This window comes from Pelodiscus sinensis, chromosome 8 (genome assembly GCF_049634645.1).
Source record: "Pelodiscus sinensis isolate JC-2024 chromosome 8, ASM4963464v1, whole genome shotgun sequence".
NCBI classification, from domain to species: Eukaryota; Metazoa; Chordata; order Testudines; family Trionychidae; genus Pelodiscus; species Pelodiscus sinensis.
The window spans coordinates 3,759,425-3,787,215 of NC_134718.1; the positions used below are offsets into that span (position 1 = coordinate 3,759,425).

The 27,791-nt window shown below is 47.4% G+C and overlaps 2 protein-coding genes and 1 long non-coding RNA gene across 7 annotated transcripts in view; 1 reads left to right on the plus strand and 2 right to left on the minus strand.

The window, feature by feature from the left end:
* Positions 1 to 11,662: 11,662 nt before the first annotated feature.
* On the minus strand, positions 11,663 to 17,547 carry POFUT4 (protein O-fucosyltransferase 4). Its single transcript, XM_006135925.3, has 3 exons — positions 16,805 to 17,547; positions 15,272 to 15,897; positions 11,663 to 12,866 (listed from the first exon to the last, which is right to left on the minus strand). The coding sequence occupies exons 1-3, from the start codon at positions 17,513 to 17,515 to the stop codon at positions 12,713 to 12,715; spliced, it is 1,491 nt and encodes a 496-aa protein (XP_006135987.3). The 5' UTR covers positions 17,516 to 17,547; the 3' UTR covers positions 11,663 to 12,712.
* Positions 17,548 to 17,767: 220 nt separating this feature from the next.
* On the plus strand, positions 17,768 to 25,890 carry LOC142830476 (uncharacterized). Its single transcript, XR_012905757.1, has 2 exons — positions 17,768 to 18,208; positions 23,649 to 25,890. It is a non-coding gene; the product is annotated as an uncharacterized LOC142830476 (long non-coding RNA).
* The window catches only part of SEC24C (SEC24 homolog C, COPII component), a 106,273-nt gene continuing 102,602 nt past the window's right edge, over positions 24,121 to 27,791 (minus strand). For all 5 annotated transcript variants that reach the window (XM_075935700.1, XM_075935697.1, XM_075935699.1 and 2 more), the window contains one exon: positions 24,121 to 26,301. In XM_075935700.1, the coding sequence (XP_075791815.1) occupies positions 26,161 to 26,301 (141 nt within the window). In that variant the 3' untranslated portion in view covers positions 24,121 to 26,160. The remainder of the gene's footprint in view (positions 26,302 to 27,791) is intronic.

The window sequence follows — 27,791 nt, forward strand, 5'->3', positions numbered from 1 at the left end:
TCAGGCCGCGTTAACGACAGGCGTCGTACGGCACTGTAAATACGGCGCCAAGGACGTAAGTCGGGGGCATCGTAACTCAGGCCTGCGTTAATGACAGGCGTCGTACGGCACTGTAAATATGGCGCCAAGGACGTAAGTCGGGGGCATCGTAACTCAGGCCGCGTTAACGACAGGCGTCGTACGGCACTGTAAATACGGCGCCAAGGACGTAAGTCGGGGGCATCGTAACTCAGGCCTGCGTTAACGACAGGCGTCGTACGGCACTGTAAATACGGCGCCAAGGACGTAAGTCGGGGGCATCGTAACTCAGGCCTGCGTTAATGACAGGCGTCGTACGGCACTGTAAATACGGCGCCAAGGATGTAAGTCGGGGGCATCGTAACTCAGGCCTGCGTTAACGACAGGCGTCGTACGGCACTGTAAATACGGCGCCAAGGACGTAAGTCGGGGGCATCGTAACTCAGGCCTGCGTTAACGACAGGCGTCGTACGGCACTGTAAATACGGCGCCAAGGACGTAAGTCGGGGGCATCGTAACTCAGGCCCGCGTTAACGACAGGCGTCGTACGGCACTGTAAATACGGCGCCAAGGACGTAAGTCGGGGGCATCGTAACTCAGGCCTGCGTTAACGACAGGCGTCGTACGGCACTGTAAATACGGCGCCAAGGACGTAAGTCGGGGGCATCGTAACTCAGGCCTGCGTTAATGACAGGCGTCGTACGGCACTGTAAATACGGCGCCAAGGACGTAAGTCGGGGGCATCGTAACTCAGGCCCGCGTTAACGACAGGCGTTGTATGGCACTGTAAATACGGCGCCAAGGACGTAAGTCGGGGGCATCGTAACTCAGGCCTGCGTTAATGACAGGCGTCGTACGGCACTGTAAATACGGCGCCAAGGACGTAAGTCGGGGGCATCGTAACTCAGGCCCGCGTTAACGACAGGCGTCGTACGGCACTGTAAATACGGCGCCAAGGACGTAAGTCGGGGGCATCGTAACTCAGGCCCGCGTTAACGACAGGCGTCGTACGGCACTGTAAATACGGCGCCAAGGACGTAAGTCGGGGGCATCGTACCTCAGGCCCGTGTTAACGACAGGCGTCGTACGGCACTGTAAATACGGCGCCAAGGACGTAAGTCGGGGGCATCGTAACTCAGGCCCGCGTTAACGACAGGCGTCGTACGGCACTGTAAATACGGCGCCAAGGACGTAAGTCGGGGGCATCGTAACTCAGGCCCGCGTTAACGACAGGCGTCGTACGGCACTGTAAATACGGCGCCAAGGACGTAAGTCGGGGGCATCGTAACTCAGGCCTGCGTTAACGACAGGCGTCGTACGGCACTGTAAATACGGCGCCAAGGACGTAAGTCGGGGGCATCGTAACTCAGGCCTGCGTTAATGACAGGCGTCGTACGGCACTGTAAATATGGCGCCAAGGACGTAAGTCGGGGGCATCGTAACTCAGGCCCGCGTTAACGACAGGCGTTGTATGGCACTGTAAATACGGCGCCAAGGACGTAAGTCGGGGGCATCGTAACTCAGGCCTGCGTTAATGACAGGCGTCGTACGGCACTGTAAATACGGCGCCAAGGACGTAAGTCGGGGGCATCGTAACTCAGGCCCGCGTTAACGACAGGCGTCGTACGGCACTGTAAATACGGCGCCAAGGACGTAAGTCGGGGGCATCGTAACTCAGGCCCGCGTTAACGACAGGCGTCGTACGGCACTGTAAATACGGCGCCAAGGACGTAAGTCGGGGGCATCGTACCTCAGGCCCGTGTTAACGACAGGCGTCGTACGGCACTGTAAATACGGCGCCAAGGACGTAAGTCGGGGGCATCGTAACTCAGGCCCGCGTTAACGACAGGCGTCGTACGGCACTGTAAATACGGCGCCAAGGACGTAAGTCGGGGGCATCGTAACTCAGCCCGCGTTAACGACAGGCGTCGTACGGCACTGTAAATACGGCGCCAAGGACGTAAGTCGGGGGCATCGTAACTCAGGCCGCGTTAACGACAGGCGTCGTACGGCACTGTAAATACGGCGCCAAGGACGTAAGTCGGGGGCATCGTAACTCAGGCCTGCGTTAACGACAGGCGTCGTACGGCACTGTAAATACGGCGCCAAGGACGTAAGTCGGGGGCATCGTAACTCAGGCCTGCGTTAATGACAGGCGTCGTACGGCACTGTAAATACGGCGCCAAGGATGTAAGTCGGGGGCATCGTAACTCAGGCCTGCGTTAACGACAGGCGTCGTACGGCACTGTAAATACGGCGCCAAGGACGTAAGTCGGGGGCATCGTAACTCAGGCCTGCGTTAACGACAGGCGTCGTACGGCACTGTAAATACGGCGCCAAGGACGTAAGTCGGGGGCATCGTAACTCAGGCCTGCGTTAATGACAGGCGTCGTACGGCACTGTAAATATGGCGCCAAGGACGTAAGTCGGGGGCATCGTAACTCAGGCCCGCGTTAACGACAGGCGTCGTATGGCACTGTAAATACGGCGCCAAGGACGTAAGTCGGGGGCATCGTAACTCAGGCCTGCGTTAATGACAGGCGTCGTACGGCACTGTAAATACGGCGCCAAGGACGTAAGTCGGGGGCATCGTAACTCAGGCCCGCGTTAACGACAGGCGTCGTACGGCACTGTAAATACGGCGCCAAGGACGTAAGTCGGGGGCATCGTAACTCAGGCCCGCGTTAACGACAGGCGTCGTACGGCACTGTAAATACGGCGCCAAGGACGTAAGTCGGGGGCATCGTACCTCAGGCCCGTGTTAACGACAGGCGTCGTACGGCACTGTAAATACGGCGCCAAGGACGTAAGTCGGGGGCATCGTAACTCAGGCCCGCGTTAACGACAGGCGTCGTACGGCACTGTAAATACGGCGCCAAGGACGTAAGTCGGGGGCATCGTAACTCAGCCCGCGTTAACGACAGGCGTCGTACGGCACTGTAAATACGGCGCCAAGGACGTAAGTCGGGGGCATCGTAACTCAGGCCTGCGTTAACGACAGGCGTCGTACGGCACTGTAAATACGGCGCCAAGGACGTAAGTCGGGGGCATCGTAACTCAGGCCCGCGTTAACGACAGGCGTCGTACGGCACTGTAAATACGGCGCCAAGGACGTAAGTCGGGGGCATCGTAACTCAGGCCTGCGTTAACGACAGGCGTTGTATGGCACTGTAAATACGGCGCCAAGGATGTAAGTCGGGGGCATCGTAACTCAGGCCCGCGTTAACGACAGGCGTCGTACGGCACTGTAAATACGGCGCCAAGGACGTAAGTCGGGGGCATCGTAACTCAGGCCTGCGTTAATGACAGGCGTCGTACGGCACTGTAAATATGGCGCCAAGGACGTAAGTCGGGGGCATCGTAACTCAGGCCGCGTTAACGACAGGCGTCGTACGGCACTGTAAATACGGCGCCAAGGACGTAAGTCGGGGGCATCGTAACTCAGGCCGCGTTAACGACAGGCGTCGTACGGCACTGTAAATACGGCGCCAAGGACGTAAGTCGGGGGCATCGTAACTCAGGCCTGCGTTAACGACAGGCGTCGTACGGCACTGTAAATACGGCGCCAAGGACGTAAGTCGGGGGCATCGTAACTCAGGCCTGCGTTAATGACAGGCGTCGTACGGCACTGTAAATACGGCGCCAAGGATGTAAGTCGGGGGCATCGTAACTCAGGCCTGCGTTAACGACAGGCGTCGTACGGCACTGTAAATACGGCGCCAAGGACGTAAGTCGGGGGCATCGTAACTCAGGCCTGCGTTAACGACAGGCGTCGTACGGCACTGTAAATACGGCGCCAAGGACGTAAGTCGGGGGCATCGTAACTCAGGCCCGCGTTAACGACAGGCGTCGTACGGCACTGTAAATACGGCGCCAAGGACGTAAGTCGGGGGCATCGTAACTCAGGCCTGCGTTAACGACAGGCGTCGTACGGCACTGTAAATACGGCGCCAAGGACGTAAGTCGGGGGCATCGTAACTCAGGCCCGCGTTAACGACAGGCGTCGTACGGCACTGTAAATACGGCGCCAAGGACGTAAGTCGGGGGCATCGTACCTCAGGCCCGTGTTAACGACAGGCGTCGTACGGCACTGTAAATACGGCGCCAAGGACGTAAGTCGGGGGCATCGTAACTCAGGCCCGCGTTAACGACAGGCGTCGTACGGCACTGTAAATACGGCGCCAAGGACGTAAGTCGGGGGCATCGTAACTCAGCCCGCGTTAACGACAGGCGTCGTACGGCACTGTAAATACGGCGCCAAGGACGTAAGTCGGGGGCATCGTAACTCAGGCCTGCGTTAACGACAGGCGTCGTACGGCACTGTAAATACGGCGCCAAGGACGTAAGTCGGGGGCATCGTAACTCAGGCCCGCGTTAACGACAGGCGTCGTACGGCACTGTAAATACGGCGCCAAGGACGTAAGTCGGGGGCATCGTAACTCAGGCCTGCGTTAACGACAGGCGTTGTATGGCACTGTAAATACGGCGCCAAGGATGTAAGTCGGGGGCATCGTAACTCAGGCCCGCGTTAACGACAGGCGTCGTACGGCACTGTAAATACGGCGCCAAGGATGTAAGTCGGGGGCATCGTAACTCAGGCCCACGTTAACGACAGGCGTTGTATGGCACTGTAAATACGGCGCCAAGGACGTAAGTCGGGGGCATCGTAACTCAGGCCTGCATTAATGACAGGCGTTGTACGGCGCTGTAAATGCGAAATTCAAACTGCATTTGCAATCTAATTATCACAAATTTGAATAAACGTGGTTAAGAGTAGGATCGGGACCTGAGTTTCAAACAGTCAAGTATATGATTGAGTAACTGGACAAAACCATTGGCATTGAAAAGAAGCATTGCGACATTCCAGCTCAAATGATAATTTTGTTTTCAAGAAGTTGAGCATGCCTGAAATACGCTTAGACTGCAAGAACCTTCATCATCACAACTACAGTGATGTTAGCACTAAGCAATAATAAATCCAGCCTTCAGATGAGACCAGGTTGTCATCTGCCAGTTGAGAAATTACAGAGGCTACGTGTACACTGCAAGGTTTTTGTGCAAAAATGGAGATTTTTGCACAAAAACCTGTGGAGCATCCACATCTCAAATGCACTTTTGCGCAAGTAAATCAGCAGTAAAACAGCAGAACAGAGAGCTTTAGCCTGTGTAGGGAAACCTCCTTCTACGAGGCATAACTCCCTTTTGTGCTACAGCTACTGCACAAAAAGGCAAGTGTGGACACTCCAGAGGGGTTTCTTGCGCAAGAAACCCCTATGGGAAAAAGCACAGGTGCTCTGATGGCCATTCATAAAAACTTCTTGCACAAGAGCATCTATGCAGTGTGAACGCTGTCTTGCACAAAAGCACATCGCTTTTGCAATGCGCTTTGAGGTGTGGATGTGCTCTTGCGCAAGAAGTTTTTGCGCAAAAACACTTGCGCAAAAGGCTTCTTGTACAAGAAGCATGTAGCGTAAATGTAGCCTAAGATTTCTTCTGCCTTGGGCAACCATCCCCAAGGAAGTTAAAAATCCCAGGCACTTTCCAAAAGGAATAGGGGTTACCTCATTTGCGCAACATTTTGAGCCCTGCATTTTCAATGTGGTGCAAACAAATAAAATACATGAAGACTACAAGATTTCTCGAGCTTCCCTGATCCATCCTGCTTCAAGACCACCCGATCCATTCCAAGACTTCAAAATTCATTTTGAGCTTCCCTGATCCTTCACAGGGAATTGAACTTGCTCCAATCTGTTCTACTCTGCCCCTTCCTAATCCTTCATGAGATACCTCCAAAATATCCCAGTTTGTCTAAAAATAAATTATTTATAATTATATTATTCTTTATTTCCCAATAAACTTGTGTTGATCTGCTTCAAGATGCGTAAAGCATCAATTTCACTAAGCCCCACAGCTTCTCCCATCTGCCTAAGCCATTCCATTTGCTGCATATTGATACTTGGATACCACCATAATAGAACAGGCATCTGAGCAGCCACTACCTACCCCAAACTTTTCTAGCAGTCCCAACCAAACCACAGCTCTCTGTAATTCTCCCTGTATTACTCTGAGCTCTCTTGATTTTCTCTAAACTGCTCCAGGCTATCCCAATTGATCCTGATCCTAAATTGCTCAGAATTCTTTTATCCAGGCTGATCTAAAGTATTCTATGCCATCCTTGATGGTCCCTCATTTTTATCAGAACTGTCCCAATTTATCATGATTTGCTTTGAACTATTCTGAGATATTCAGATTAGTCTCTACCTATCCTGAGACACTTCAAGCCTAGCCACTTTCCAGGACAGGCTTATATACTGTACAGAAACAATTGTGGACAGAAATATGAGTTACCATATAAATTAGGGTCCCAGTCACATCAGGGCTTTGGAAAAGAATTCCACAGCCCTTCTCTTCTCACCTCCTCCAAGCCTGCAGTGCCCACCTATCTTGAAGCACCAGCTCTGACACAGCATCTGAGACAGAGGAATGCAGTTAAGGCATGACAAATGCCTTTGGTTCAGCTGGTCATATTACTAAAAGGGTTTTGTGTCTGATTAATTCCATCTGGTCAGTGGAGGTCTTGGAGCAAAATAGCTCCTTGTACACGTCTGATGAATACATTTTCTAAGGGCCCCTCAGGAGCTATCAATCATCCCAGTCAAAGCAGCTTTTAGGAATGAGAAGACAGGTAAATCATTCCGGGTAGGAAGAGCCAGGGGTTTGTTGTCTAATATGGGGTAGCTGATTGGGTGAAATCCTTGCTGAATGGATTCCAATTCAATTTACCCAAGTCTAGTGCTTTGGCAACTGTTCATTCACCCAATAAACTGTATTAGGAAACATTAGTTAAAACTGCTCTGTTAGGGAAGTGCATCTGGACAGTGAGTCTCCAGCTGTTTCACTTGGCAGATCACTTTGTGCGAGCTAGATCAATCACACAGAACACCTCATATACCAGCAGTACTTGGTGGTTCTCAGAATGTTTCATTCAGTCCTAGAAATACCACTATCAAAATTAAGTCAATGTGTCAGCCAATCGTATTTTCCAGACCAGTTTTGTCCTTCCTAGAATCACTGACCTCTGTGAAGGTTGGCAAAACAGATCAACTAAACACATAAAATACCTAACTTCCCCTGGGACATGAATCAATTTCCCTCAGATGTTTGTAGGTCTGAAGTTTATATTGTGTTGTTACAATACTTTGCGGCTTTTGCGCAAAAACTTGCCACCTGTCTACACTGGCAGGGAGTTCTTGCGCAAGAACAATGACATTCGAATGTAAGAAATCAGTGCTTCCTGCGCAAGAACTATGATGCTCCTGCTCAGGAATAAGCCCTCTTGTGCAAGAGGCCAGTGTAGACAGGCAACATGAATTTCTTGTGCAAGAAAGCCCGATGGCTAAAATGGCCATCGGAGCTTTCTTGCGCAAGAGAGCATCTACACTGGCACGGGTGCTTTTGCACAAAAGCACATCTCTTGTGCAAAGGCATATGCTAGTGTAGACGCTCTCTTGCGCAAATACTTTTAATGCAAAAACTCGTGCGTTAAAAGTAGTTGCACAAAATCATGCCAGTGTAGACGTAGCCTGCATGTACATGGTGCCTTTCACATGAGTCGAGAGATGGGCACCTTAATATACCAGGATGGAGAAACTGAGAAGTGACTTGTGTCACTGTAAATCAATTATTTAATGGCAGAATTAGGGACAGAACCCAGTCTTCTTCATGGCCAGTTACAGCACTGGCTTCCTTTATTATGAGGATATGAAATGTCTCATAAAATGTAGTTAGTGGATGTGTAAAGCATGAGGTCAGAGAAGAAATACTTAATTACAACAAAGATTCCAATAGTTTTATAGCCATTAAAACAGAAGCCTCACTTATCAAAAATGTACAATGTAAATAACCTTAAATCAAATTGTAATAAGCTATCCAGCAGCATTTTTTTCACTTTAGCTGTAAATATCAGTTATTTCCAATGGCAATATTTTTTCTTTAATTGGTGGGGGTATGGGGAAAATTGATGTTTACTGAAATTTGCCAATAAAAATAAAATCCTTCCAAGCCTAATTATTTGCTCAGGTGGGATACAAACTGCGCAAGGAACAACAACCTTGTCACCACTTACCCAGAGCAACTAACCATGCCTGCTCTGCCCCAGCCCCCTGTGCTACTCCGGAAGAGCACCATGAATGAACATTCTAAGTTAGGCTACCTGAGAAGTCTCCCATGCATTCAGCTCAGGGCAAGGAAGGCCAAACTTTTGTACTCAAGTGTCAAGTGCGGAAATGTGGCAGTGGACATGGAAAGTGCTAGATAAGGCACCACGCTTTAAATGCATTTGGCCATGCAGAAAGCTGCAGGCACTGGAAAAGAATATAAAAGTGCTTGAAAGAACAGAAGGAATCAAGGTTATAGAGGGGATTCAGGACCTGACAAATTTGATGTGGGTTTTGCCCATAAAAGTTCATACTATATATTTTAGTTTCTAAGGTGCCACAGGACTACTCATTTATTATTTGTACTGTATTAGTGTCTAGAAACCCCAATATGGGGATTAGCACCCCATTTTTCTGGGCAATAAACATTGTTATTGCACCTTCCATCCAAATTCTTTACCAATAAAAGAATAGAGTCTTGCAGATCAGCTGTAAAGTAGATTACTCCCATTTAGGGAAAATGAGGCAACGAGGTTAAGTGGTGTGTCCAATGCTACTCAAAACTCAAACACCCATTTTCTGCTCAGGTCTGTTTATTAGAGATATGAAAGGTTAAGCAGCAAACATCACCCTAAGCAGGTGATGCTTACCCCTGCAGGTTAACCACAGGGGCCGGAGCAGCAAAATTGATGTGTTTGGACCTTATGAATAGTTTGTAGGACGTGGCTTGTATGAGTCTCACTTATGTAACCCACATTACAGTGCAACAGCAAATGTTTGCATTGAAAATCGCTAACTGTATAACTTACCAAATAGCAAAGTACTATGAATTTAAGGCCCTGTCTACACTACCGTGGTAAGCTGACCTAAATTATGCTACTCCAGCAATGCAAACAACATAGCTGGAGTTGATATGCGTGAGACTGATTTATTGCGGTGTCTTCACTGCACTGTGCTAACCAGAGATGCTCTCCTGGAGACTTACCTTACTCGTGATGCTTTGGTGTAGTACCAGTGCTCAGAGAGTGGCTTGCAGTTGATTTAGTGAGTCTTCACTAGCTCTGCTAACCAATACCCACTGCATTGACCACAGCAACATGAATTTCAGGTAAGTGTAGCTATAACCAAAGTAAAGTGTTTTCACAGAAGAAGGCCCATTGAAAGCAAATGACCCATTCTGAAGCAGCAAAGGGACCTTGTTGACTGCATCCCTTATCCCCATTCCCTCTCCCTTCACAAAAGGGAGATTGGCAGATAAACATGTCCCATAATCTTGGTTCTGTGGTGAAAGGAATACAAATCCCTGACAAGGAGAGAGTTTTACCTGCTTTAAACTTGTAAATAACTTATTTCTTCTCAGTTAAATTTTAGTTTATTGCAGGATTGGTTATACTTTGATTTGAAATCAGATACACAAATTGACCTAGGGTACAACTAACTGCTGCTTTGGGACTCTGAGTAACCTGAATATTATTGGGATTTTTGGTGCAAGTGACAATCTATCACATGATCAAACTTGCCTGGGTGACCAGATAGACTTGACTGCCCGAAGGGATGGTCTGTGACTCCATGTTAAGACTGTTACAATGTTTAACGAGTCCCTACTTGCTTCAGAGCTGATCAAATCTAATTATGGAACATACAATCAGTTTGGGGGTTTGCCCTGTTTCTTAACAGTCTGTCCTGACGTTGGCACTTGTGGCAGTGAGCCATGCCAGACAGCCTGAGATATGTATTTCATCTAAATATGGGTTCTACATTTTTAATGTTTGTTGCTGTTCAATCTTGTGCCAGACGGTACGTATAGAGTGTTTGGAACTGACACTTTAATTTAACTGAACATAAGAATGGCCACACTGGGTCAGACCAAAGACTCATCGGCTGTGTCTACACTGGCCGCTTGAATTTCCAGAAAAGCACTGACGATCTCATGTAAAATCATCAGTGCTTTTCCGGAAAAACTATGCTGCTCCTATTCGGGCAAAAGTATTTTTCCGAAAGACTTTTGCCCGAAAGGGCCAGTGTAGACAGCACGGTAGTGTTTTTCGCAAAAAAGCTCCGATCGTGAAAATGGCGATCGGGGCTTTTTTGCGGAAAAGCGCGTCTAGATTGGCCACGGACGCTTTTCTGCAAAAAGTGCTTTTCCGGAAAAGCGTCCTGCCAATCTAGACGTGCTTTTCCGAAAATGCTTTTAACGGAAAACTTTTCTGTTAAAAGCATTTTTGGAAAATCATGCCAGTGTAGACGTAGCCATCTAGTCCAGTATCCTGTCTGCCCACAGTGGCCCATGCCAGGTGCCGCAGAGGGGATGAACAGAACAGGGAATCATCAAGTGAAACAGGCACTTGATGATTCTGGTGCTGCTTTCACACTCCTAATCATGGAGCAATGGCTGGTTAGTGGGCCCGCCGTACACTGGTTAATGGGACCGCCACTGTCTTGCGCCTCTCCATACCCCAAAACCTCGCTGCGTAGGGATGCAAAGGGAGTCTCAGAGAATGGGCCTCATGCAGTACATTGGTTGTAGATGCAATGAATACAGCTGACCCCCTAGCCTATGCAGCAGAATCACACTAGGTCTGCTATAAGTGGGGCTTCCATTATAACATAAGACAGAACTGGATTTTCTCCCTGGAAACAATTATATGTGAGTTTGAGTAAGAAATCACAGGAGATAAGATCAGGGACAGAATGGCAGATGCAGGGGTAAGTTAGAGTCAAAGACTCTAACAGTCAAAAAAGACAAAGGTGCTATTACTAAAGGACAGAAAAGCACGCAGGATAAAGCAGCACACGGACAGCTAAAGCATACAGTAAGATCCCTCGCATAAAACAGGAGAGGACCAAAAGAAATGTTTCAGTCTTCAGTTAAAAAAACCCAACAGATTTAATGCAGTGATGGTTAACCGGAAAGAAAAAGGCCACAGGGCAGCATTATCTAATGCAGTCAATAGGCAGGGCCCAGGGAAACTTTCAAGCCTAATCCCTTGCAGAAGTCATATCAGAAATGGCTATTAGTTCTGAGACCTTATGGAGTACATGCATGGTCTTGCTAAATTGTTGGAAGACTTAGGGAAGTAGATGATTTGTAGGCACCCAAGGAAAAAAAAGATGAAAATGTAAAGAATACAAGTTCATTAAACAAATCATGCTAAATTTGTGTGTGTGATTGAATACCAAGTTTAGCTGCTAAATAAAAAGCAGAAGATGGAACATATTTCCATTTTAGTAAGGCATCTTATATGGTTCCATGTAGCAGTCCATTGAAGACAGATTATTTTGGAGAAATGGATTAAAATTCTCTATTGATCAATTGAAAAATAGTATATAAAATTAATTAAAAAAGAGAAAGATAACTGCAAAGAAGCACATCTATGAAGGATTAATCAACTGTAAAAACCAGACAGCAAAGGTATACTGCCTATAGGCACAAAACAGCACTTGGTCACCATAATGGATGTTAAATGAAACAAGCCAACAATACAATATTATTGTAAAAGAGGTTGTATTAATAACAGTAATAAATGTAAATCATTCCACTGTCAACAGCCCCATGGGTATGGTTTAATTCTGAATATTGTAGTTTAAAAAACACAAACAAGAGAGGGTTTAGAAGAAAGTGACATGAAGACTTCATGATTTTTGAAAATGAGATCTTTAAGAGGATGCTTAGGAAGCTGGATAGGTTGACTAGAGAAAAGACTGAGGGGAGATATGCTAGATGTCTACAAATAGGTTAAAGGGATATTCAAATACCAGTTGTCATTTGTTCATGGGTGGGAGTAGAAATTGCACATTTCTTTCCATATCCTAATTATGAGATTTACAGGAGTAAGAAATATCAAATTTGAAGTGGTTTTTGCCAAGACCACTAAGACTGTCATCATTTAACAAAAGAGACCATTGTCTGATAGAGGAGTGGGGAAGGGAAACATGTACTATGAAATATACTATGGTGGAGGCATATTCACTAGAGGAGGGAATGCTTATCGCTGAAGTTTCATAAGGCATAACCTCTCTCCCCAGAAATTAATATAATTTCTTCACTGGAAAAATTACATATTTATAAAAAAACAGGCATTTACCAGTATCCCTGATTTTAAAAAACACCATCTTAATAGGAGGGATAAGTGCCTGGAGAAATGCCTGAATAATACTGAATACGTGCAATTAAATTCCCTGAAACAGCTTAGGATACTTCAGTTCAGCTTGATCAGATCTCTGATCCAAGTCATCTGGCACTAACTGTAATACCTTTTTGGTCAGAAGGAAATAACACTGAAAGCACAAAAAGACTGAATTCTTCTCTGACCCCAGAAGATGGTGCCTCCAGGACAGGGATGGAAATCCATTGCTGAGGTGGTGTATATGTAGGGTGAATGCAAGCCTGATCAGAGACTGACTGTCCTCAGATTCCATGAAAGGAAGGCCTCCAAAGCTGAGCAATTCCTCTTGCGTTTTGAGACTGAGTCTTCGGAGACAGGTAAAAGACCCTTCCCTCCCAGCCTTCTGTTCAACACTGAACCAAGTGCCCATGACTATGATCCATGCTGTCTGGTCCTCTTCAGGAAGATCTCATGCATATAATCCCAAAATCTTCCCTGATGAGTCTCATTGTGGTGAATCATGGCAGTGAGAGCCTCACCCTGGTCAAGACTCTGCCAATAATCCTGAAGCCACATCTCCTTCCAGCTGAAATACAGAAGAGGGAAAGCATAACAAGCCATTATTAAGAGGGGGAGACTGAAGCTGAACACTAGGACTGAATTCCTCTCTCACTTAAGAGGGGACTATGAAGATGAAAGGAAGTTTATTAAAGATTAGAAGTACTGAGCTACTGCAGGCACACTCTCTCTCTCTCTCTCTCTATTAGTGATTCTTAAGATTTTTCTAATAGTGACCCCTTTCACTAAGCAAGTCTCTGAATGTGCCTCCACCCTCTTGATATATTACAAACACATTTTAATATGTAACACTATTTTAAGAGCTTAATTTATCATACATTTTATTGAATTGTTGTTATGGGCAGCCAAGGTATTTGTAACTAGTTAAGTTTAATACTGCAAAAAGATATGAAGAAACATTGTCAATAGCACTTTTCAAAGCAGACTGAATGCCCCCTTTCCACCCTTATTTCAGTTCAATCCTATTGCTTTGCAATGTAGATGCAGACCTACTGGACTCACATTCTGGGAGTCCACTAAGGCTGTGTCTACATTGCAAATTGGGGGTTCAACAATTTCTATTCTATGAAAGGTCTTCAGGCAACAGAGCCAAGCCAGCATCTTTCAACAGCATTAAATTCAATGTACTTATGATTAAAAAGATAAAATTATACCAAGTATGGCTGTACATACAAGCCTTACCCATATACCTATCTCATAGACCTGCAAAGGACCTTGAGAAGTCATCAAGCCTAGTCCCACACCCTCATGGCAGGACCAAGTGCCATCCCTGACAGATTGGCCCCCTCAAGGATTGAACTCACAACCCTGAGTTTAGGAGGCCAATGCTCAAACTATTGAGCTATCCCTCCCCCTCACATCAGAGAGTAAAGTAATAGGGTATTAGCTCTTTAAATGGTTTCAGAGTATTCTTGCTGTTATGTATGCTCAGAAGTTATCTGATCCTGCCAGGGCAGCTATCTATCTATCTAATCTATATATATATATAAAAAAAACTCCAAAATACCAAATTCCATATACATTAAGTTATTAGGAGATCTATTAACTAAAATCAATTAAGGTAAAGCAGCAGTGTGTCCTTTTTAGAAAGTAAGTCTTTTGCTATTTGAATCATTCTGCTTTGTTAATAGTTTATACAGTGGAACTGGCAACAGAAATTTTCAGTATAAGGTCATGGGCCAAGTACAGCCAATGTCTTTAGTGGCTGGAAGGTTTTACTATCTGATGGTCCACTCAGACCTAAGGGGTAGGTGTCTACAACACAAAAAACATCATGAAAAATTTCTGACATCTTACTAGCCAAATTAGCAGAAATACAAAGGACTAAATGGACTATGAATTGGAAATGTTCCTCATTACTAGAAGTGATTGCTTAAGAACAGATTGGAGGTTACACTTCTGGTAAAGTTGAAGGAAGCTTACAACTGAGACTTTATGGCTGTTGCTTCCATGTAAAGGGTGTCACACATTTCAGAAATACTGTACATAGAATCATAGAACACTAGAACTCGAAGGGACCTTGAGGTCATCAAGTCCACTTCCCTGCCCTCACATCAGGACCTAGAACCATCTAAGACATTTTTCAGGGTTGGTCATCTAACCTGCTCTTAAATATCTCCAGAAATGGAGATTCCACAACCTCCCTAGGCAATTTATTTCAGCGTTTAACCACCCTGACAGGTAGGAAGTTTTTCCTAATGTCCAACCTAAACTTCTCTTGCTGCAGTTTAGGCCCATTGCTTCTTATCAAATGTGAACCGTTAATAACTACTGTGAATGGTTATCCAGCCAATTATGCACCCACCTTACAGCAGTCCCATCTAAGATGTGTTTGCCCAGCTTATTTATAAGAAGATCCTGAGACCGTATCAAATGCCTTACTAAAGTCTGGGTATACCACATCCACTTCTCCCTTATCCACAAGGCCCGTTATCCTATCAAAGAAAGCTATCAGATTGGTTTGACAGGATTTGTTCTTTACAAATCCATGCTGGCTGTTCCCTATCACCTTATTATCTTCCAGATGTTTGCAGATGAATTCCTTAATTACTTGCTCCATTATCTTTCCTAGCACAGAAGTTAAACTGACTGGTCTATGTTGCCTGGGTTGTTCTTATTTCCCTTTTTAGAGATGGGCACTAGATTTGCCCTTTTCCAGTCTTCTAGAATCTCTGCTGTCTTCCATAATTTTTCAAAGACGACAGCTAAAGGCTCACATAACTCCTCTATCAGCTCCTTGGTTATTCTAGGAGCATTTCATCAGCCCTGGTGACTTGCAGACATCTAACTTTTCTAAGTGATATGTAGTTTGAGACGCATTTAGGAATCCTTCAGCATCAAAAGCATTATGCAAACCTGCATTAACTAGGCCTTTTAAAACATGATTTTGCAAAAGCAACATTCATACAATACCTGTCTCCTTCAGGGATGTCCTCAATGTTTCCAAAGCCAGGCACTGGCATGGGGCATCCCATGTGTGTGACCTGAGCTATGTGGGGTTCAGGAGCAGGTACTTTCCCACGAGATTTCTTATGAGCTCTCTCAGCATCAATTCTTATGTTCTCTCTGTCACAGACGAAACACTCGAAGGCATTCAGGTAATTAGGCAAAGTCATGTCATTCACTCCCCACTCACGCCTCTCCATAGTCTCCAGCAGAAACTTGTTTGTAATGCCTCCCGGCTTCTTATACTCTAGGTATTTCAGATACTCCTCTTCATTCTGGTCCAGGAAATTAAGGAACTCTGCTAGCTCTTGGGGGCTTCCAAAATCATCCACAAGAATGATGGAGTGGTTATCAGGCATCCAGTCCCGCACAGAGGGGGAACCTCGGTATACAGGGATGGCGCCCAAATGCATTGGACGCCACAGCTTCTCGGTCATGTAGTCATTGCAGATGGCATTCTCCATGGCAAGGTGAAACTTGTACCTGGAGATAAAGTTCATGAATTCAGAATCCTCTGTGGTGGCTGTAGAGGTGTCCCTCAGCCTCTCACTGGGAAGCTCTCGGTTATTCAGGCATTTACCATAGGAGTCTACCTAAAATAGTAATAATCATCTTTACAAAAATAATTTCTCACATCTCTTGGGATAAAGGATAGAAATGCACCCTGCTCTTACCAATGGAGGAAAGTAGGGGTGCAAAATCCCGGTTAATCAGTTAACCGCTTAAACCTTAGGTCGACAATGTTTAACTCGACATAATGTTTAACTGGTTAATCGACTAACTTGGGATCTGAGCTGGGGATTGCTCCAGCTCAGCAAGAGCACCCCTAGCATGCAGGCTACGGTCCTCAGACCTGCACTTGTGCTGGCTGCCGGCACCCAGCCCTGTGCCTGGTTTGGGCTTCTGCCGGCTCCCTGACGAACCTGGAGCAGCCCGTAACTGTGGTGAGCCCTGTGGGACTGGAGCACCCAGTGTGCAGAGCTGCTCCAGCCCACACCTGTTAAGTGAGACCGGCAAGCGTTACGTGTTTAGGGGGATTCCTACCAGTTAACTTTCATATTCCTAGTGGGAAGCAGAGTGACAGGGCTGGAGGCAGAGCACTTCGCACCCCCCCACTGTGCAGTCCCAATCCCTGCTGTCAGCCCCCGCAGCCACTTGGGGAAGGGGTGCATGGGGGCGGCTGTCCCCGGCGCTGCACCCCGAGGGAGGCCCTGACCCGTGTGTACAGATGTTAAGGCGCGAAACACTCTGCTGCACCGCGCGCTTCCCAGCCCGGGCACCCCAAGCCTTTCTGCCCCCCTCGGGCACGCGCGGGGGCGGGGCCCCCCTCGGGCACGCGCGGGGGCGGGGCCCCCCTCGGGCACGCGCGGGGGCGGGGCCCCCCTCGGGCACGCGCGGGGGCGGGGCCCCCCTCGGGCACGCGCGGGGGCGGGGCGGGGCCCCCCTCGGGCACGCGCGGGGGCGGGGCCGGCCCCCCCCTCGGGCACGCGCGGGGCTCACCGGGATGTGCCGCATGAGCTGGCGCACGTAGCGGTCGCGGTCGGAGGGCACGTCGCAGTGCGACTGCAGGTAGAGCACGGGCGCGTAGCCCCGCCGCCGCCAGCGCTGTCGCTCGGCCAGGGGCGGCGCGGCGCGGCGCAGGTAGGCGGGGCCGGGCAGCCACTGCAGGCTGAGCGGCAGGTCGGCCTCCCGCCGGAAGGTGGCGCTGTGGTTGAAGAGGCGGATGCCGGGCGCGTGCGACAGCAGGTAGTTGTTCATGGGCGACTCCTCGTGGAACAGCGCCCAGCTCTGGTGCGCGCGGCGCGGCAGCGGCGCCTCGTAGGCGCGGAAGTCGGTGCCGTAGAAGAGCAGCGCGGCCGTGCGCCGATGGGCCGCCACGTGCCGCCGCCGCGTCACCAGGCAGGAGCTGCGCGCGCAGTCGACGCGCTCGGTGTCGCCCGGGAAGTGCGGGAAGAGGCCCGCGCTCCACCACAGCAGGATGGGCAGCGCCCGGTTGGGGCGCGCGTCGCCGTTCCCGGGGCCGCGGTACGAGGCCGCGCCCACCGCGCCGAACGCCGCCCGCGGCAGCCCGGTGCTGGGCTCGAACGGGGAGCGGGGCTCGGGCTCCCAGTCGCCCGCCGCCAGCGCCGCGCCGCACGCCAGCGCCAAGCCCGCCGCCAGGCAGCAGCGCAGCCGGCAGGCCCGGCCCGGCCCGCCGCCCCGAGCGCCCATGGCCGGCGGCTCCGCTCGCGCGCCTAGCCCCGCCCCAGCCTCGCGCGCCGCCTAGCCCCGCCCCCAGCCCCAGCCTCCCGCCCCGCGCGCCGTCTAGTCCCGCCCCCAGCCTCCCGCCCCGCGCGCCGTCTAGTCCCGCCCCCAGCCTCCCGCCCCGCGCGCCGCCTAGCCCCGCCCCCAGCCTCCCGCCCCGCGTGCCGTCTAGCCCCGCCCCCAGCCCCAGCTTCCCGCCCCTCCCAGAGGCGGGGCTGGGGCGCGCGCTAGCGGTTGCCAGTCCCTGGCGGGCCGTTGGGCGCCTCACTGCCAGTCCCTGCCCGCGCCAGGCCCGGGCGGGAAGTGAGGCGGCTCCCCCCTCCTGTGTCCTTGAGCCCGGCTGTGCGCGCTGCGCCCGCCTGGAGACAGGCCCGGGCCGGCTCTGCCGATGCCCAGTGTCACGCAGGGATCGACCCGAGATCACAGCGCTTCGGCCGGAGCTGACTGGCGTGTCACGTGCCATCTCCTGCCCTGTGCCTGGGAGCTGCCCCCCCTTGCTGTGCCGGGGAGGGGCAGTGATGGCAAAGCCCCCCCCCCGTATCCTACCCCCACAGGCAGAGAGGGGCTGCAGCAGGACGTGGGATGGAGCTTGCTGGCTGCTTTCAGGGCAGAGGGGAGCCTGCCTTAGCCCCCTGCACCACCAGGCAGGAGCCCCCTGAGGTAAGCAGTGACCAGTGAGAGCACACACCCTGAGTCCTGAACCCCCTGTACATCCCGGCATCCACACTTTCCCAGAGCCTGCAGAGAGAACCCCTCTGACAGCCCCACGTTCAGCTCAGAGCCCCTGCTGCACTCCCAATTCCTTAATCCAAGACCAGAGCCTCTACCCCAACCTGCTGCCCCTGCCTGGTGAAAGTGTGGGAGGATGGAGGGAAGGAGGATGGAGTGAGCAGTGGCAGGGGGCACAAAGGAGGCAGGGCAAGGGGGTTTGAGGTAGATCTTGGGCTGCACTTAAATTCAAAAAGCAATCTCATGCTTAAAAAGGTTGGAGACCACTGCACTAGAGAAACAGTAATACTAACCTAACCCCTTGGTTCAGCAAGCTCTCCCGTCAGAGTGCAACCACCTCTTAAGGAGGCAGAGTCCCCACTTCACCCAGCACTGCAGGGGTCATAAGGGTTAGCCTTAGACTGTTATGCAAAAGAGGGAGGGCTGAAATTGGTCATTAAGAGTTAGCAGGCTAGCACATGTTACAGTCTCTATCTGTGGGGAGCTATTTTTTAAACCGGCTCCCCTCATGGAGCAACTTACACCTGCCACCCTGCCCTGCTGCCTATGTATCATAGGCAGCGTGGCAGGGGGGCCCCCTGGGAATGGGGCCACAGAGTGTACTGGCTGCCAGCTTTGCCCCAGGGACTATTGAATAGTTGTGTAACTGCTAAAAATTGACGTGGTTATGTGATTATTCAATATGCGGTATCTAACATCCCTACACAGCAGGGAATGGCCCTAGGAAAAAAAGCACAAAAGGATACTGGAAGCTCCAGAACAAAGTGGTGCCTGACAGGAGATTTTGCAAGTGACAAATGATGTTGCCAGGCGCTGTGAGATACATTCCCGTGGACAGTGGGAGTAATGCACTGTGGGTGAGTTAAACATGTAGACACAGTCCATTGCTTGAGGGAGCAAGCATAAACATGCTTTGGCAACTCTTTTTTGGTGATTTCTTCATGTTGACATGAGTTTCTTCTACAAGACTAATAAATTAATGTAGTATGTCCAATAAAAAGACTGGTACAGAACAGCCAATCAGCTCTTTTTATAAATATGTTAATGCAAGAAAAAGTTAGCAGCCTATTCCAGCCCTATGATAACAATCTGTAACCCATTTCAACTTTCCTCCAGCCTTTTCCGCTATGACAGGAGAGGTGTTAATGGGTCATTTCCCTGGAATGGGCCCTTAAAATGTGTTAACTACTTATGCTAAACAATGTATTCCACCTATTTTGCTGTCTCAGAGAAAGTGGGTCTGGCCCACGAAAGCTCATCACCCAATAAACCATCTTGTTAGTCTTTAAAGTGCTACATAGTCCTGCTTTTTGTTAGGGGTAGCCCTGTTAGTCTGTAACTAAAAAAAAAAGTAAACAACAATGGTTCTGTAACTTCATTTGCATATTCGCGTTATGGCACTATTTCAAAACAGCCCTATTTTGAAAAAAGAAACGCTGTCTAGACACGGTTATTTTGAAAGAAAACCCTTCTTCCGAAATAACTAGTAAACCTCGTAAGAGGAGGAATAAGGGTTATTTCAGAAGAAGCATTTTCTTTTGAAATAACCGCGTCTAGACAGCATTTCTTTTTTTCGAAATAGCACTATTTCAAAATAGCGCCATAACGCAAATATAGCACAGGAAATTCAAATCCGCGCTTCATTTGTAATTTTGCTCAGTTGCATTTGCATCCCTCTCTGGAAAGAGGGTGCAAGTGTAGACATACTCTTAGAGACTAACTAAAAATAGATAGACATACCCTATTGTGAGCTTTCGTGGGCACAGCCCACTTCATCTAGAAGTGGATTGTGCTCACGAAAGCTCGTATCACATCACTTATTTAGCTGTGACACCTGAGAACGTTTCCCAGAGTTGAAGAGCTCAGTGTAGCTCAAAGTATTGTCTCCCTTGTCAGACATTGGTCCAATGAAAGGTATTACCTCATCTTCCTTGTCTCTCTATTTTAAAGGTAACTTATTTAAGGTCAGTTTAAAAAAAAAAAAAACAGTGCTCTCTCATCACTGAGGCCAAAACATAATGGGGATTTACTAAGGATGTCATTTTTATTGTTAACATCCACACTTACATAGGAGCAGCTGAAATTGTATAAAGAATATTGCTCATGTTTCAGGATATACAACAACTGTATCTCAGGATAAGAGACTTTATCTGCTAGCAGTGGATTCTATAATTGTTTCTTACACTTTCCTCCAAAGCTGCCAGTACTGGCTGCCGTTAAAAGATAATGGATTAGAGCAGTGATACTCAGATTGAGCCTCCTGAGTGTAGTACGGAGCTCCTATGGCTCTTTGCAACACATTATATAGAAACACTGATATTATTATCCAATCTAAGTTATTAATCAGGATGTTTTTACTATGTTATTAACCAACATAATTGATAAAATACTTGATCATTTATGGGAGAATAATTTTTATATTTATGCACTTTCCCATCCTATTGTTTAATACTATAGTCAAAGAAACAGTGAATTCACATTATTGTGGCTTTTTTTGGTAATGATCACTAATTTGACTCCTAAAGTCTGAGTGTCACTTAACTAGAGTGTCTGATATGGGTGAGCAATAATTTTTTACGTGGGGGGGCACTCCACAAATTTGGAAACTAGTCAAAGGCTGTACTCTTCCATATTAATGGAGCAGGTGCAGGGTCTGGGATGGAAGTTGGATGCAGAAGGGAGCTTGCAGTAAAGGATTGGGGTGCAGGAGAGGGAGTTTGGGTGAAGGAGGCAGTTGAGACCTGGGTTAGGGGAACTAGGGTGCAGGAGGGGGTGGAGGGGTTTGGGCTGTGACCTAGGGCAGGATGGGGTTTTACCTTGAGGCAGGAGACTGGGGGTGGAGGATATGGGTGCAGGAGGGGGGCAGAGGGTTTGGGTTTTGTGGGGTAGGGATGAAGGGGGGGGTAAAGGGTCTGGGTTGTGAAATGGGACAGGGGATTGGGGTGCAGGATCTGGAAGCTGATATGGGGATAGGAGGGAGCAGAGGGCAAAGGGTTGGGGTGCCACAGGCAGGCTCTGGCTGGGAGACTTACTTGCTTGACTCCCAGCCAGCAGCCTTCCCAAGCAGACTCCCTGCCCGACCTGCCCTGGCTGCAGGGCCATGTGGTTTCTGAACAGCTAGAAACCTGAGGGAAGAAGGGGAGGGTGCTTCTCAAGCTGCCTGTTAACAGTGCGCAAACCCTTTCCTCCCTCTGAAGGACTCATAGCTGTTCAAACAGCCCTGCGATGTTCTCTTTCATCAGCAGCGTGGAGGGGGTAGGCAGGGAGTTTGTGAGCCGGCATAATCTGACACAATGAGGAAAACAAATGGTTACATTATAACAAGCAATGCTAGTTTAGGCAGAGGTCCATCACTTTCTCGAATGCTTTGCTTAGGTTAAGAGAGAGGTTTGATAAAGTATTAGTAGCCAGGAAACTTTAAAGAACGGAGGTACCAGTGGTAGATTTAAAAGTGAGAGAACGTACGAAGGGCAAAGATTTTTCACAAGGAAGACTGACCTCATAATCAGTTAAGAGACACAAGGTGACTGAGGTAATGTATTTTATTGGACTTTGGTGGTGAGAGACAAGTTGGCCACTTGAATTTGTGCAGGAACACTGACGATCTAATGTAAGATTGTCAGTGTTCTTGCGGAAATACTATGATGCTCCTGCTTGGGAAAAAGCCCTCTTGCGCAAATGCTTTTGCGCAAGAGGGCCAGTGTAGACAGGTAAAAACTATTTTGCGCAAAAAAGCCCCAATGGCGAAAATGGCGATCGGGGCTTTCTTGCGGAAAACCGCGTCTAGATTGGCACGACGCTTTTCCGCAAAAAGTGCTTTTGCGCAAAAGCATCCATGCCAATCTAGACATTTTCAGCAAATGCTTTTAACGGAAAAACTTCCGTTAAAAGCATTTGCAGAAAATCATGCCAGTCTAGATGCAGCCAATAGGTTAGAAAGAAAAGACCACATAGTTTAAGCCTCTGAGGTTTTGATACAAGTAAGTGATGAGCAAAAAGAAAGGGAGAAACTCATGGATGGGGAGATTATAGGGCTTGTCTACACCCAAACTGGAACCTGCATTCCTCCCTAAGGTCATGTCTCCTTTCCATGTGTCGCAGGATATATACCTGCCGGTTTTCTTTCCTAAGTCCCACAGCTCCCCCAAGGAGCAGGCTTTGCACTCCCTCGACGCGAAAAGGGCACTGGCGTTTTATATTGATAGAACCAAGCCTTTTTGCAAGACTTAACTGTTTATTGCTTATGCGGACCAGATAAAAGGGATGCCAGTTTCAGCCCAGAGGATGTCAGGGTGGATATCATCCTGCATCCGGGAGTGCTATGCTCTTGTACATAGGGAGCCTTCTCGCCTGTCAGCTCACTCCACAAGGCCCACGCATCATCTGTTGCCTTTGGGGCCCACGTCCCGATCCTTGAGATCTGTTGGGCAGCCACGTGGTCCTCCGCCCATATGTTTACAGAGCATTATGCTCTCACCCAGCAGGCATAGGAGGACTCTGTTGGGTTCCCTCCTGTGAACACATAAGGGGACATGGTCGAGTGACACACAGTGTCACAGATATGTAACTTGTTCTGTGGGGTTCTGTTTTCAGTTATGCATTAAAGTTCTTGTTGCGCTTTATGTCGGAGTGAGGTTCTGGTGGTTGACTCCGACCCCGCCTCCAGGGTGGGGGTAGCTGGGTAGTCACCTACTTTGAATGGATGAGCAATCACTCGAAGAAGAAAACAGGGTTACTTACCTGTAACTGTTGTTCTTCGAGATGTGTTGCTCATGTCCATTCGATCCCCCTCCCCCCCACACACCTCCCCTGCGTCAAAGTTCCAGCAAGAAGGAACTGAGGAGGGGGAGGGCCGGCAGGGTACTTATGCTCCGCTATAGCGGTGCCCCTCCAGGGGGTGACCTGCCAGCCCGACAGGTACCACTGGGGAAAAAAGCTTCAGGGAACCGTGCACGCGGCACGCATGCACCTACTTTGAATGGACACGAGCGACATCTCGAAGAACAATAGTTTGTGCTTACGCCATTTCCTTTTCATAATTCCATCCATTCATTGCACTGATGCAAAAATCACAGCTAAGTATATTTAAGATAGTTGATTCAGCTAGGCAATTTCCATAAACACAAAGGGGTAATATCACAGAATTCCTGCAGGCACAATTTATTCCAGATAATTAATGCACAACCCATCGCTCAGCAGTGATTTTTTTGACAAATATAGGAACATGCCCTCTAACAGAATGGAATCTCTCCAGAAAATCTCATGGCAAACTAAACACTGATAGGTATTTAGCAACCATTGTCTTGTTTTCATATACAGATTACTGAAAAGATCATTTTTATCAGTATTAAATGTTCATTATCTGTTTCAGGCTGCAGACAAGTGTGTAAGAGAAAGGAGATTCACACTGAAGTGCAATGCACAGATTTCAAGTTTAGCCTAAACTGGTAAGAGTGCTGTTGCCAACTGTTTAATTAGAACTTTATTATTGGAGTCAAAGAAAAAAAAGTAATTCTACCATTTTAACAATGGGATAGTTAGAGAAAAATGGGATCCTTGAGAGTCTAACTGTAGCTAATATGGTCTTAAAGTATCAACTAGAATGGGTATGGAAATAAACCAAAATGGCGTTATAATTTAACCAAGCCATCTCAGAGAAAAGGGAATGTTCTTAGCAAAATAAAGATTCAGAAGGGGGTGGAAAGTTAAACATATCCAAACAGAAAATATTTAAAAAAATACAGAACTTGATTGACAGCTGGTTGGATTGTGATCACTCACCTAAAACCCCAGCCCTTTCCTTTCCTCCCTCTTCCCCTGCCCCAAAATACAAGGTTTGGAAAAATAATCAGCAGTGTTTATTTACTAACAATGACATAAAATACATCTTAATATATTTATTTCTTTACAAATTAAAAGATGCATTGGAAAAAACAAGAGTGAAGAAAATGAAAGATTCACGTACGAACTTATTTTCCTCTCATGTTAATACTAGAAATTAGTTTTGTGGAAGTCTGTGGTTGCCAAACATTGTATTCCTGGGAAGCTCTCTTCTTCAGTTAAAAAATCCTCTATATTTTTGGTTGGATGCAGTGTGTAGGGTAAAAAAATGTCAGCCACATACATACAAAAATGCTGAAGAATTGTCTACTACATCTTCAAGGGGTTTCTCCATTAGAGTTCTTTTATTCCCCTTTGTATGTAGTGATAAGAGGGAAGACAAACTAGTGGCAGTAGAGGAAAAGCAGATTTACACACATTATAGGTCATGGGATTAAAACCACAAAGCCTTTTTTTTTGTTTTTAAACAAAATAGGTCTTATGTACAAGGACCCTATTTTGAAAACTGAAGTCCAGCTAAAACATGTCGTCTAACTGCATCCAATCTATTCACCCATTATTCTGCAAATTCTCTCATTTCTCTCATCTTCAGTGCTGCTGCTCCCTCACTAAATCCTGGGTTTTGCAAAAGCTCTGTCAGTGTTTATAGTAAATTATTCTCCTTTCAAAAATTAATGAACAAGCCCTTAGAATTTGGAATCTGATTTAGACTCATTGCTCCCCTTTGCAGGCATCTTCTCTTCCATCCTTACAGATGGAGAGTCAGAGTGGCTTACCATAAAATCGACGGGTTATCTCACTGAGGTATTTTAGGTTAATGAACAGGCTTATAAAAAGTTTGTATGCAGACGCATCGGTAGGTAGAATGGGGGCATAAGCAGTGCTGAAAAATATTCTTTCCACTGGCACCTTCCCAATAACTGAGGTCAGGTACTTGATATTACCTTCTGCAGTGCAGTTGAAACTATTTTTGCATCTCCTTCCTTGCACTCTGCAGTACAGAACAGCCTCAAGCTTGCACCAATAAAATCCTTGCTTATTTGCCATGGAGTTTGCACTAGTCTGAACAGAAAACAGCCACCTTGCCACTCAGCTCCTGTTCCCTACAGCCGTGTCACCTTGCTAAAAATATTTCCTATTTAAACTGAAACAGGGAGGAGGGTATGAACACCATGAATAAGACAGTGTAGGTAGGCTCCAACAAAACAAGTCAATGAAAAGAGGCCATAGAACAGGGAAGGGGGTAAGACGATGCTACACAGAAAAACAAGACAGGAGAGGTTGCTTGCCCAAGGAATAAAAGGTAGTTGCGTGGGTGCCATTCATGCCAATAGAAGGCACTGGTTTTACCCTCTCTCCCATTTACAATTATTTATTCTACTACATTTCTGCACCGCAACTCTTACTACAGTAGAGATGTAGAAAGGATTTGTCCTGCTAGCCCCTGGCTCACAGCTCAGTTGATGATTTTTTTTTTCAAATCAAGACAGGGCCACAAGCTGCAGTGTGTGTTCTGCATGTATTTTCCCCTAAGCTAGGAAGGGGATTTAAAAGAAATGCGTAAGTGCTCCAACTCTCACCAATCTGGCTGGGTGACCTGCCTCCTGACCTCCCCCACCTGGCTCCTCTTTACTCTTGGAGCATGCGCGCGCGCACACAAACACACAGCAACGACTAGTATTTCTGAAGAGTTATCGCTTTTTCACCCAATGCTGAATCATGTACAGTAAACTGAGAAACTACATTCATTACAACAGGGTTAGCGAGCATAGGGGGGTAGATCCTTGCTAAGTACAGGAAAAAACTTTGAGACAGGTAAAAGACCTGGGTTCAATGACCTTTTTTCTGCCCTTGCCAGGAAGTTTTGCATCTCAAATGGGGCTGGGAGAGGTTGAAAGGATCTCTGCTTAATGCAATGTGTATTAAAAATGATGGCATTGTACAGGTTTCTGGGTTGTCCTTCTTGAGGGAGCTAGGCCCTTGGAGCAGGTGGTTAGTTGAGATTGAAATGTCACTGCTGGAGTCCAGCACCACTCTCTCCTCTAGCTCAGTAGCTGCCGAATCTCCTTGTGCATGTGACAGAGGAAGTCCACATATGAAGCCCCCCCACTCATGCTTTTGTCCTCCACCAGGAAGTGTTTGAATAGCATCTCCAATTTGTCTTCTTGTTTCACAATTATTAGCTATAAGCAAACAAAAAAGATTTGAGTGTAAGTATCAGCTAATGATTCTGGTACATAAGACAACATCCAACTAATATAAGAATGTTGAGCAACTAAAATTTCCAGAACAAGAAATCACTGAAGCCACCTACTCAGAACATCTGAATTTCTGTGACTAAGGTTAACCTCAAGGAAGCGTAGTAGTATTATCGTGTCCAGGGTTGGCCACATGTTGTAGGGTTTCTAGAAATTCCAGTTTTGGCTAGGTAACCAGCAAAACTGAGGAATTCTACTTTTGATCAGTGGCCCAGTGAACAGAGCACAGGACTGAAAAAGTCAGGAGACCAAAGTTCCATTTCCTGGTTGGCTACTGTCTGACCTGAAGTCACTACACATTTGTTTTTCAAAAGCTTCAGAGGGGCAGGCAAGTTAGTCTGTACAGGATAAATTAAACAAGCAACAAACAGTCTGGTAGCACTTTAAAGACTAATATAACATGTAGATGGGATCATGAGCTTCCGTGGGCACAGCCCACTTCTTCAGTTTTCCTATCTGAACACAGGGACAGTGACTTTTAGTCACCTAACACAGTATTTTAAGATCTATGGACTACATCACGAACACAAACTGAATAAAAATCCAAACTACAGGGGGAGTAAAGTAAAAAAAAACCCACAAAAACCTGTGTGGGGTCATGCAATATTAAGCCAGTTCTGATGAGCTGAACATCAGGACTTTCTACCATCACCAAGTAACAGCAGGGGTGCATTAGCATATGGTAGGAGGTGGCACAAGGTTGAAGGAAAAGCACCTGCAGCCACCTGACAAGTGCATCCCTAGCCCAACGTACTTCAGCTGTGCTACTAGCATTTGGCTTCCTAATGTAGGTTTCTTTTCAGAAAGCCTTGTAAAGCTTTGCTGGGAGAGAAGCAGTAACACAGAGCCCTGCAAACCTGTGGCTATCTGCTTTATATCTGCATCCGCAGATGCGGTTATCTTTGGACCATGTTTGCAGATTGTGGATGGATGCAGATCCTAATTTAATATCTAGAGCCCTGTAAATATCCATGGACCATGTTTGTGGATACAAATTTTGTACGTGCAAGGCTTTAGTAATACAATGTATTTTGTCTCCACTACAGATACACAGCTGAAACAGGAATGTTATACACCCTCTTTCAAAATGCACTCTAGTTTTCCCCTTATGGACTGTGTGGAGCAAACAGGCCTTTCTGCCACTAACTGTATGACCCAATAGCTACTTCTGTATCTTCCTTTCTATTACACTACACCTACTCACACTGAGCACCCAGGTGTTTCTGATAGTACAGCATATAGAATTTAGCAGACCCAAGACTGGAGATCAAACACTGATAGAGGAACAGGCAGTCTCTCTGATGGGGTGAGGCTGTTTAAACTTGCCCTTTTCATCTTCCCTCCCAGCTTAGCTGTACTGGGTTTCTATCAACTTTTCATCTAGGAATCCTGACCTGTTTTTAAGAACAGAGCCT